Below are 11,989 nucleotides of genomic sequence, written 5' to 3'. Positions count from 1 at the left end.
ACAGTATGTGTTTTGTCCTTCATGCCTTGTTAACTTGTCAGACATGTGTATGCAGGCAGTTGTGCGCGTGTGTTTGTGTGCACATTCTCTTCTCCCAGCTAATTCTGCAGAATGAAAAACAACCTCAGCATATTCCTCCCCACAACTCCCTCTCTCTCCCTCTCTCTTCTTCCTCTTCCTCTCTCTCTCGTTCTCTGTGTAACTGGAGACAGTTTCTTTCCTTTCTGCTAAATTACTCACTTTATTCACAAGTCTTAGCAAAGACCACTTCGCTCAATGCCATCCTCCTCTCCCAGCCCCTCGTTCATCATCCATCTCTCATCTCTCTCTTCACCTAAACAGATGAAAACATACTCTTCCTTCTCTAATGGAGCCTACATTTCTTGCAGTCCCTTTATTTTGCTTCCTCTCTATTTTCCCAGTCCTTCCATCTCTCCAGGAGAGACTTCCTGTGGCTGTTTTAAGTTGCCGTGCAACTGACCTGCTAATTAATGGACCTTGGATGACGAGGAAGTCACACTCTGTCTGCTCACAGTGTGACATCACAGTCTGGCCAGACAAAACATGAATAGGACACAGAGTTTTTTTGCTGACCACAAGACTTGACCAGGAAAAACTCAGGCTCAAGTTGTAGACTATAGCTAGGAACTGAGGTTGTTTTGGTCAAGCCAATTGGTCAGGAAAACTCTAGGCCCTCATGAACCCATTACCTGCAGCAATACTCTACAGGTGGACCGCGGTCCGGATCCAGACCCGTGTCAATATGGACCGTCAGTCTGGCTTCGATCCATGGTACGATATGAACGCACGTAGACATGGCAAAATGTGTAGAATTGCAGGAGATTAGCTTTAAAACTGCAACATTGTCTCTCCGCCAACCAACGGGGTGTGAACAGTTTGAACACCCACTGGGCACAGATGTCAATTCAACGTCTATTCCACGTTGGTTCAATGTAATTGAATTGATTCAACCAGTGTGTTCCCAGTGGGCAGTTTGGGTTGTGATGTGGGGCTTTGTTACTACGCTAATAAATGACAATGTCCATTCTGACCTTTGCCACCTAGGATATGTGTGTGACCAAACCTTCTCAAATAGTACTTGAGTACCCCTGCATTACTGTAAACTGTCCTGAGATATAACTAATAGAATTGAATGTACTGCCCTACCAAAGCAAAAAGGCAGTAACTGCTCATAGCGTGGAACTGAGAAAAAAAAATATTTTATTTACCTTGGTTTTATTTACCTTAACTTAATGCATTTACTGCTAACATGATCCCCCATTGTCTTCAAAACACAATACAACAGGGGCAGGATACTTGTCCAGATGAATAAGAATGTATTTAATGTTGCAAAAATGACATTAACTCATTTTTGACCAAATGAGCAGTTACTGCCTTTTTGCTTGGTAGGGCAGTGTACTTGTACAGTGTATCCCAAACCTCTCCTCCAGTACCCCCAACTATTTGACTTATTCAATGTATTCCAGTACTTACACAGGGTAAAATCCCTTGGTAGTGAGTAAGTATATAGGCTACATATGGCTTCAATTTCAAATAGCCAAGTCACATCCTGCACAAGCTCTGATACACCAAAAAAAACTTTATCTACACTTCAACACCACACAACACACACACACACACACACACACACACACACACACACACTGACACAAATACGCTTGCACACACAGAAACAGAGACACCTACACTTGTTTGCATGGCACTTTCTCTGTGCGCATACAGTGTTGTATGGTGGTGTGTAGCTTGGACTCAAAGGAAAAGAAAAAGGGTGGAAAGAGGAGGGGAAAGACAGATGAGATGTCTATAATATTCACTCCTTTTGTCTCGCTTCATTTCCCTTGCAAGTCTTCTATTAAGTATTCTATTAGTTTCACTGGAAAGATAACTGGAAAAAAATGTACTCTTTCGCTCGCTAAGAGGCCTACATTTTATGTGTGTGTGTGTGTGTGTGTGTGTGTGTGTGTGTGTGCGTTCTTGCAATGTGCTAATCTTCCTTTTTCCCCCGCCAACTCAAGATCTTCACATCTCCTTCCCAACTGTTTTATTTCTAATAGTTTCTCTGTTTTCCTCTGTGTTACAGTGTGTCTCTCTCCCACCAGTGCTGAATCCGCACACAGCTATCGTGGTATGGGCGAAACTGCTGCATTAATGTGCTATGCTATGTAAGTCTGTCTGCACTTTGACTAGTGTGTGTTGAGCTCTTTTATAGCCAAAAGTATCGTGTGAAAATAATACAGGTTATTCTACAGGTTCTACTCTTATAAAACCTCATCGTGCTTTTCCCCCCAAACTGAGCAGGAAGAGACTTCCCATCAGGAGCTGCTGAATCAGACTCTCTCTCCTTCCCACCTCCCCCAAACCCCAGCCACCTTCGTTCTGACCAAGTCACATCCGTTAGGAAACCCCCCTGCTTCAATCTGGGCCTGGTCTGGACGACTGGCACTTTGAACCTGGCAGCTAAATATACACACAATGTTAGTCTAGACCACATGAGAGGGCAGAGAGACCCCTTTTCCCCTCATGCTGTTTCTACCACCCTTCCACCTCTCTCTCTCGCTCTCGTTAGTTCATGAACTGCCTTACAACCTTGTGCTCAGTCAGTTTTTCTGTCTCCTCCACCTCCACTTTAATGCAATGGCCTACATCTGGTTCTCATCACTAAGTTGTGGGGGAGAGACAAAGAGCAGGAGGCAGAGAGGGTAATAGGTATACAGTGAGTGCATACACACAGTGAAAATGCAGTTTTTGTGCATTAGATCTCTTGTGTGTATATGGCAAAGACAACCGATTACCCAGATATCACTGTCTTTCAAGTTGTCTGCTCCTTATCTCTGTATTGTCCGGCAGGTCAATTTCGTCAGTAAAAGGACACAAAGAAAGCGAAAGAGAGCAGTTGAGAGAAAGTTCTGAGCAGCCACATCAGAGGAGCCAGGGGCTCCTGTCAGTTTTATGTTCCTGTGAGAGCTGGTCTGAACAAAAAGGGCCATGTGGTTTCATTGAGCCGGGTAGGCTGCTTACAGGGCCTAAACTGTGTTTTTACTGCCCAGTCATCAGCATGGACTGACCTGGCTCAGCTCAGTCTCTAGCGAGGACTGGAGGGGCCTGTACTAACCGGAGTATACCCCAGACAGAGGTGGGCAGAGGTTCTGCTAGACCTAGCTACAACCAGAGAGCCATGCATTTGAGCTCCTTCTTCCCACACCAGAAAGTTGCTGTGCTCAGGGAACTAAACCGAGGCAGCCTACTGGCAACCCACAGGGCGAAAATAGCCAAGTATCCATTTCGTCCTCGAGGCCGGCCGGCGCTCTATCCTGTAGCACTTAGCCTACTTGGCCAGCGGAACTATTTCCTTGTCCTCTTCACTCCCTCTCTCCACAAAGATGTTTACTTTGCCAAACTCTCCCGGGCTCACTGTAACTACTGTCTCATACAACAGGCTCCAGGCACATGTCATGGATAGAAGGGATACAGCTTTTGTCAAATTAAAGTCCTAAGTTTATTTTTATTTTGCATTTTAGCTAACCTTAACCTAATTATCCTAACCGGCTATGTTAATTCTCCTAACCTGTTGCGAAGTCAAATCGTACAAAATCTGTATTCGTTCTAGTCAAAACAACTACAAATTGTCAACACCCACAATGCATTACACAGACACACACAATGTCAACTCTTTCTCTACTGCTACTTCCAAATACACTCATCTGCTAATATTGGTAATTACAAAAACCCTTCAGTCTTCACACATAAACAAACACAAGGCAGGGTTGTTAATCGAGGTAAACACTGTTCCTTCAGTTAACTACTTATTTTAAAGATGTGTCATACACAATTCTCTAATTCCTAAAGTGGGTTTCTCCATAGAGTGTGCCGGCTAGGCCGGGGTGCCGGAGACAGGAGGGTCGGCCCAGTTCACTTGAGCCGCCCGGCACAGAGTTGCATCAGGGCACAAAAATTTTCCGCTCAGCGACCAGAGAGCTGTAATTATAGAGGAGCTCTGCTGAGCTCAGTAGGAAGAACGTCAAGGCCTGAAAGAAGGCCCGAGGATTGGCACTTCACGATGCACTAAAGAAAAAGAGGAAGGGTGGGATAGAGAGAGGGAGATAAGAGAGAATTGGGTGTGAGTAAGAGGTTATTTTTTTTAAACATTCACTGAGGGAGAGATTGACATACGTTTCCATAGTAGCCTCTCAATTGACTCACAATGACATTTCTCATCTAGAGCTTTTTGCGTTCAGTAATAACGTAAAAGTCACATTTACGCCAGAAAACCTTTCCATTACTATTCCCTATTCATTACTCACCTTCATCAGCCTATCTTCATCTACTTCACTCCAGTGCCCTATACAAACCTATTCAATCGCTCCCAATCCCAGTCTGCTGTCCCCACATGCTTCAAGATGGCCACCGTAGTTCTTGTAACAAAGAAGGCAAAGATAACTGAACTAAATGACTAACGGCCGTAGCACTCACTTCTGTCATTAAGTGATTTGAGAGAATAGTCAAGGAACAAATCACCTCCACCTTACTTGCATACCGCCCCAACAGGTCCACAGACGATGCGATCGCCATCACACTGCCCAGACTACATGCCCTCCAGGACACCTACAGCACCCGATGTCGCAGGAAGGCCAAAAAGATCATCAAGGACAACAACCACCTGAGCCACTGCCTGTTCACCCCACTACCATCCAGAAGGCGAGGTTAGTACAGGTGCATCAAAGTTGGGACCGAGAGACTGAAAAACAGCTTCTATCTCAAGGTCATCAGACTGTTAAACAGCCATCACTAACAGAGAGGCTGCTGCCTACATACAGACTTGAAATCACTGGCTTCTTTAAAAAACGGATCACTAGTCACTTTAATAATGTTAACATATCTTACATTACTCATATGCATATAATGTATTTTATACATCTATTGCATCTTGTCTATGCCGCTCAGCCATCGCTCATCCATTTATTTATATGTACATATTCTTATTCCATCCCTTTACAAGTAATCTAACAATTCCCCAACAACTATCTGATACACAATAAGGTAGTTGTTGGGGAATTGTTAGATTACTAGTAAGATACAGTTGAAGTTGGGAGTTTACATACAGTCTTAGCCAAAAGTTGTGAGAAAAACACAAATATACATTTTTACAAAGTCTGCTGCCTCAGTTTGTATGATGGAAATTTGCACATACTCCAGAATGTTATTAAGTGATCAGTGATCAGTGATTAAGTGATTAAGTGATCAGATGAATTGCAATTCATTGCAAAGTCCCTCTTTGCCAAGCTAATGAACTGAATCCCCCAAAAACATTTCACTGCATTTCAGCCCTGCCACAAAAGGACCAGTGGACATCATGTGAGTGATTCTCTCATTAACACAGGTGTGAGTGTTGATGAGGACAAGGCTGGAGATCACTCTGTTTGTGTTTGAATAACAGACTGGAAGCTTCAAAAGGAGGGTGGTGCTTGGAATCATTGTTCTTCCTCTATCAACCATGGTTACCTGCAAGGAAGCATGTGCCGTCATCATTGCTTTGCACAAAAAGGGCTTCACAGGCAAGGATATTGCTGCCAGTAAGATTGCACCTAAATCAACCATTATCAGATCATCAAGAACTTCCAGGAGAGCGGTTCAATTGTTGTGAAGAAGGGTTCAGGGCACCCAAAAAAGTCCAGCAAGCGCCAGGACCATCTCCTAAAGTTGATTCAGCTGCAGGATCGAGGCACCACCAGTACAGAGCTTGCTCAGGAATGGCAGCATGCAGGTGTGAGTGCATCTGCACGCACAGTGGGGCGAAGACTTTTGGAGGATGGCCTGGTGTCAAGAAGGGCAGCAAAGAAGCCACTTCTCTCCAGGAAAAACATCAGGGACAGACTGATGTTCTGCAAAAGGTACAGGATTTGGATTGCTGAGGATTGGGGTAAAGTCATTTTCTCTGATCAATCCCCTTTCCGATTGTTTGGGGCATCCGGAAAAAAGCTTGTCCGGAGAAGACAAGGTGAGCACTACCATCAGTCCTGTGTCATGCCAACAGTAAAGCATCCTGAGACCATTCATGTGTGGGGTTGCTTCTCAGCCAAGGGAGTGGGCTCACTCACAATTTTGCCTAAGAACACAGCCATGAATAAAGAATGGTACCAACACATCCTTCGAGAGCAACTTCTCCCAACCAACAGGAACAGTTTGGTGATGAACAATGCCTTTTCCAGCATGATGGAGCACCTTGCCATAAGGAACAAAACATCAATATTTTGGGTCCATGGCCAGGAAACTCCCCAGACCTTAATCCCATTGAGAACTTGTGGTCAATCCTCAAGAAACGGGTGGAAAAACAAAACCCCAAAAATTCTGACAAACTCCAAGCATTGATTATGCAAGAATGAGCTGCCATCAGTCAGGATGTGGCCCAGAAGTTAATTGACAGCATGCCAGGGCAGATTGCAGAGGTCTTGAAAAAGAAGGGTCAACACTGCAAATATTGACTCTTTGCATCAACTTCATGTAATTGTCAATAAAAGCCTTTGACACTTATGAAATGCTTGTAATTATACATCAGTATTCCATAGTAACATCTGACAAAAATATCTAAAGACACTGAAGCAGCAAACTTTGTGGAAATTAATGTGTCATTCTCAAAACGTTTTGCCACGACTGTACACCTTAACCAAATACATTTAAACTCAGTTTATCACAATTCCTGACATTTAATCCTAGTAAAAGTTTCGTCTTCGGTTAGTAAGGATCACCACTTTATTTTAAGAATGTGAAATGTCAGAATATTAGTAGAGAGAATTATTTAGTTCAGCTTGTATTTCTTTCATCACATTCCCAGTGGGTCAGAAATGTACATACTCAATTAATATTTGGTAGCATTGCCTTTAAATTGCTTAACTTGGGTCAAACGTTTCGGGTAGCCTTCCACAATAAGTTGGGTGAATTTTGACCCATTCCTCCTGACAAGAGCTGGTGTAACTGAGTCAGGTTTGTAGACCTCAGTTCTGCCCACAAATTTTCTATGGAATTGAGGTCAGGGCTTTGTGAAGGCCACTCCAATACCTCGACTTTGTTTTCCTTAAGCCATTTCGCCACAACTTTGGAAGTATGTTTGGGGTCATTGTCCATTTGGAAGACCCATTTGCCACCAAGCTTTAACTTCCTCACTGATGTTTTGAGATGTTGCTTCAATATATTCACATAATTTTCCTTTCTCATGACGCCATCTAATTTGTGAAGTGCACCAGTCCCTCCTGCAGCAAAGCACCCCCACAACATGATGCTGCCATCCCCGTGCTTTATGGTTGGGATGGTGTTCTTTGGCTTGCAAGCTTCCCCCTTTTTCCTCCAAACATAACGATGGTCATTATGACCAAACAGTTTTATTTTTGTTTCATCAAACCAGAGGACATTTCTCCAAAGAGTACGATCTTTGTCCCCATGTGCAGTTGCAAACTGTAGTCTGGCTTTTTTATGGTGGTTTTGGAGCAGTGGCTTCTTTCTTGCTGAGCAGCCTTTCAGGTTGGCGAAATAGGACTCGTTTTACTGTGGATATAGATACTTTTGTACCTATTTCCTCCAGCATCTTCTCAAGTTCCTTCGCTGTTGTTCTGGGATTGATTTGCACTTTTCGCACCGAAGTCTAGGAGACAGAACGCATCTCCTTCCTGAGCAGTATGACAGCTGCGTGGTCCCATGGTGTTTAAACTTGCATACTATTGTTTGTACAGATGAACGTGGTACCTTCAGGTGTTTGGAAATTGCTCCCAAGGATGAACCAAACTTATGCGGGTCTACAATTTTTTTTCTGAGGTCTTGGCTGATTTCTTTAGATTTTCTGGAATTTTCCAAGCTATTTAAAGGCACAGTCAACTTAGTGTATGTGAACTTCTGACCCATTGGAATTGTGATAGTATATTATAAAATGAAATAATTTGTCTGTTAACAACTGTTGGAAAAATTACTTGTGTCATGCACCAAGTAGATGTCCTAACCGACTTGCCAAACTAGTTTGTTAACAAGACATTTGTGGAGTGGTTGAAAAACAAGTTTTAATGACTCCAACCTAAGTGTATGTAAACTTCCGACTTCCAACTGCACTGTTGGAACTAGAAGCACAAGCATTTCGCTACACTCGCATTAACATCTGCTAACCATGTGACCAATTTGATTCACTTTGTAAAATGATTAAGCCCTATTGTGCATCAGTGACACCTTGTGGATCTCCAATATTACTGAATATTTTCTTTCTGCTGCATATTAATAATTACTATGTTACTTGGAACATGTAATGGTTGTAACAGAAAAAAAAGGATTCCATTTTACAATGATAATCTAAAAGAAAGTTCTACTGATATAAGTACTCTTGCAGAAAACAAGTGCAAAAGGTTTTTCAAACTTATTTTTTATTTATTTGTACATTCACCACTTACAGGGGTAAACCAAAAAACAATAAAGTATTCTTTAATAATGATTAAAAACAATATTAAATCCGCTTGTGTGTATTAATACGCACCCCTTTTCCAGCCTGCGTTGACGGGGGGGGGGGGCAAAGGATGGACAGAAAGAAGCGTATAGAAGATTCTAATCTCTTGCAGAGAATATAGTCTCTCATCTTTCAAACTAAACAAAGACAGAACTTTGCGCAACACCGTCAGTCCTCCACAGGAATCAAGGTGGAGGACGGCAGACTGACTGGGACAGCACGCAGCCATGACAAAGCACCCCACAGAAACCAGTTGTGGAATACACAACCCATGGGAAGGAGAAAAACCGCTGTGTGTGTATGCATAGAACTCTACATAGAGCACTTACTCTTCAGATATGCACGGGGGGAAATAAGGGGAAAAGAGTTGGTTGCCAATCTGCCAAGAATATTAAAAAAACTAATAAGAATATACTTAGGCAAAATTAACACATATAAAATCTAAACTTTCAGACTGAAGCAAGACAGACTGCAGTCTGGGGGAAACACTGCTCAAACCATGGTCCCAGTGTGTGTGTGTGTGTGTGCGTGTGTGTGTGTGTATATATATATATGTGTGTCAGTGTGTGTGTGTGTTGGTCCTCTGTAGGGTCTTAGTTCTAACAAAGTACATGTAGTGATGGGGAATGGGGGGTTATTTTAAGACAGTTTCAGCCACACCAATTCCCTCTAGCGTCGTCTGTCACGAGGTGGAGGATCACTGCGGCTGTGAGAGCGTCTGCCCACCCCTGCACTGTTGCCCCCTGGTCTGCGGTGGCTGCTTTCTCTGTGTTTGTCACCCTCTCTGTCTCGGTCCCTGTCTTTGCCCCTTTCCCTGTCTCGCTCTCTGTCCCTGTCCCCCTCGCCTCTTTCGCCAGATGCTTTTATCCTTTCTTTGCGCTCTTCCTCCCTTTTCTTCTCCTCCTCCTCTTGCTGCTCCTTCCTCCTCTTCTCTCGCTCCTTCCTCCTCTCTTGTCGAGCTACTTCCCTCTGTGTAAACTGGCCACAAAGAGACAGAACAAGGGAGGATGTTAAGAGTGGATTGTGAACCATTTAAAATCAACACTTTCAACAAAACGTAAGGAAGGATATGTGGACCCCATATCATCAATAAGAAATCTTGCTCAGATAGTTGAGTTTTGTGTATATATATATATCTGACCTGCTCTTCTGTGAGGGGGAGCCAGTATATACAAGGGGCTGCTTTGGTTTTATTGAACAGGTCATCCAGCAGTTTGGCAGGGGCTTCCTCTGCAGCTTTCTCTGGAGACACAACACAAAAAAGTGTAAACGTACAGTTGACCCGACAGGGCACAGCTCTAAAGCACCATCACCACTCTTCACCTTTCTTGTCCGTCTTCCTCTCCTTGCGCTTCCTCTCTCTGGAGCGCGATCGTCTGGGGCCCGCATCCTCTCCAGGTTTTCCGGGACCAAAGTCCCGGACCTTGTCCCTGTCCCACTCCCTCTCCGCCCGGGTCCTCTCCCTGCGCTCCATCTCACGCTCTCGCTCTGCCCACTGGTCACGCTCGGGCAAGAGAGGGGGCAGGGCCGCCCCCCGACCTCGGCCAGGCACCGATGAAGCCCCCCGCTCGTCCTCTCCAGCCCCCCCAGGGGGTGGCAAGCCTCTGTGGAAGTCAAGCTACAAACACACACACACACACACACGAGGGGGAAGGTTACCATAAGGAACATCATAAGCACTCAAATATTAGAGAACTGGGGAATGATATGCATCATCACATAGGGCAGAACTACAAGGGACAAGTTAGTCTCACCTCCTCTTGCTGACTGAAGTCCACACAGAGGAACTTGGGGTTGCTCTGAGGCCATTTCACCCCATGTAGTGCTGCACGAGTGGCCACTGCCTCCTCTGCACTAGAGTACTGAAAGAAGAGGGAGAGCAAGAACAGACATCCATTAGGAACATTGAGGCTTGCCTTAGATAAGACACAGAAAATAGAAAACTGTAGGAGGAGATCTGAGCTGCATCTAAAATGACACTCTATAGTCAAGTGCACCAGCTTTGACCATAGCCTCCTATGGCTGGTTAAAAGTAGTGCACTATACGGGGAATAGGATGTCAGTTGAGACGCAGACCTGTATTCAGGACAACGGCAAGCAGACAGAGACGTACGGTGACGTAGCAGTGAGATTTGATCTTGTCAATCCAGAAGCCGTCCTCCAGCACGGTGCCAGTCCTGCTGAGCAGCTCCTTCAACTGACCCAGGGTGAACGGCCGAACCAGGTTGGACAGGTGGACGATGTTGGACACTTTGCCTCGTGGAGGAGAGGGCTGCTTGGCCGTGCGGACAGGGTCGTCTATGGTGATGGACACGCCAGACTTCTGCTGGCTGATGGAGCGACGGATCAGGGTGTCACTTGGGGTCACTGAACAGATGAGACCAGAGAGATGCATCAACCTGATAACTCACAACATATCAAAAGGCTAGAATCTAGCCCAGGGTTATCAGAGGTTTTGAGAAATCTGACAAGATAATTAAGTTGATCTTTAAATTTGGATCCATCTATCACCTGTGTTCATCTCCATGTCATGGATGGGGGGAGAGGGGGATTGTGTCTCCATGGAGTCTCTCTGGAATGAGTCGTCCATCTTCTCCTCTCTGTCGCTTTTAACCTCCACTCCATCCTCTCTGTCCTCCATGTTCTCACTCCTCTTGGACTCCTTCGGTCCATTCTCCTGGGTCTCGGACAGAACCACCTACATACAGTACATTGGAAGTGGGTGGGGTAGAGGAGGCGGCACACAGATGTTTTAAGACATTCACAATGTAATACGTTTGGGTCAATTACGAATGTTAGCCGTTATAGTAAATCTTACTTTAACGCACCTTTATAAATGACTGCCGCAAAACCAATTTCCAGTAATACATTATTACTTCTTGAATCAAGATAAAAGTACAGTCCACAAAACAGGTGAAGTAGAACCCTGACCTGTGTGACCGTGCGTCTGATCTTGAAGTCTTGCTCGCCCTGCTCCCTGTCCTCCTCTCCCCCAGAGAGGTGAGCTTCCTCTGGGTGCAGATCCACCACCGCCTCCTGTCCTGGACTCAGCCTGATGTCTGGGATCAGAGACTGGGCAGCGCAATCAATATATTACAGATGGGAGAAGGCGAGAAGCTTCAAGACTCAACAGATAGTAAAAAGTTAGGTTAGTATTCATTATCATGCTGTGTTTGGATAGAATTCATTATCATGCTGTGTTTGGATAGATGGTTTGTAATATGTACAACAGTATGTTTTGCAGTGTAGTGACAATGATACTGTACCTTCAGAGAGTCTGTGGTGATGCTGATGGATGGTTTCTTGGCTGTGACCGCAGTGCTGGAACCCCACCTCCTCTTCCTCCCGGGGCCGGCCCCAGACTCTGCCTCGCCCTCTGCACTGACGACACCTGGAGAGGCCTTGCTGCCTGGAAGACAAAGGATGATTGCACAACTGGCCAAACGCGAACGTAAGCACCTCATCTATAATTGTCTCTCACCCACACGCACA

General features: G+C 44.8%; 1 protein-coding gene across 1 annotated transcript in view; it reads right to left on the bottom strand.

Moving 5' to 3' along the window:
- Window positions 1–8,400: 8,400 nt before the first annotated feature.
- acin1a (apoptotic chromatin condensation inducer 1a) overlaps window positions 8,401–11,989 on the bottom strand; it is a 33,237-nt gene continuing 29,648 nt past the window's right edge. The window contains 8 exon segments of the mRNA XM_042308175.1: window positions 8,401–9,475; window positions 9,639–9,739; window positions 9,821–10,115; window positions 10,252–10,359; window positions 10,611–10,864; window positions 11,009–11,195; window positions 11,429–11,569; window positions 11,764–11,906. Coding sequence (XP_042164109.1) covers window positions 9,167–9,475; window positions 9,639–9,739; window positions 9,821–10,115; window positions 10,252–10,359; window positions 10,611–10,864; window positions 11,009–11,195; window positions 11,429–11,569; window positions 11,764–11,906 — 1,538 coding nt within the window. The 3' untranslated portion in view covers window positions 8,401–9,166.

The sequence above is a fragment of the Oncorhynchus tshawytscha genome, linkage group LG28, assembly GCF_018296145.1.
Source record: "Oncorhynchus tshawytscha isolate Ot180627B linkage group LG28, Otsh_v2.0, whole genome shotgun sequence".
Lineage (NCBI taxonomy): Eukaryota > Metazoa > Chordata > Actinopteri > Salmoniformes > Salmonidae > Oncorhynchus > Oncorhynchus tshawytscha.
This window is presented reverse-complemented; position numbering and strand designations above follow the sequence as displayed.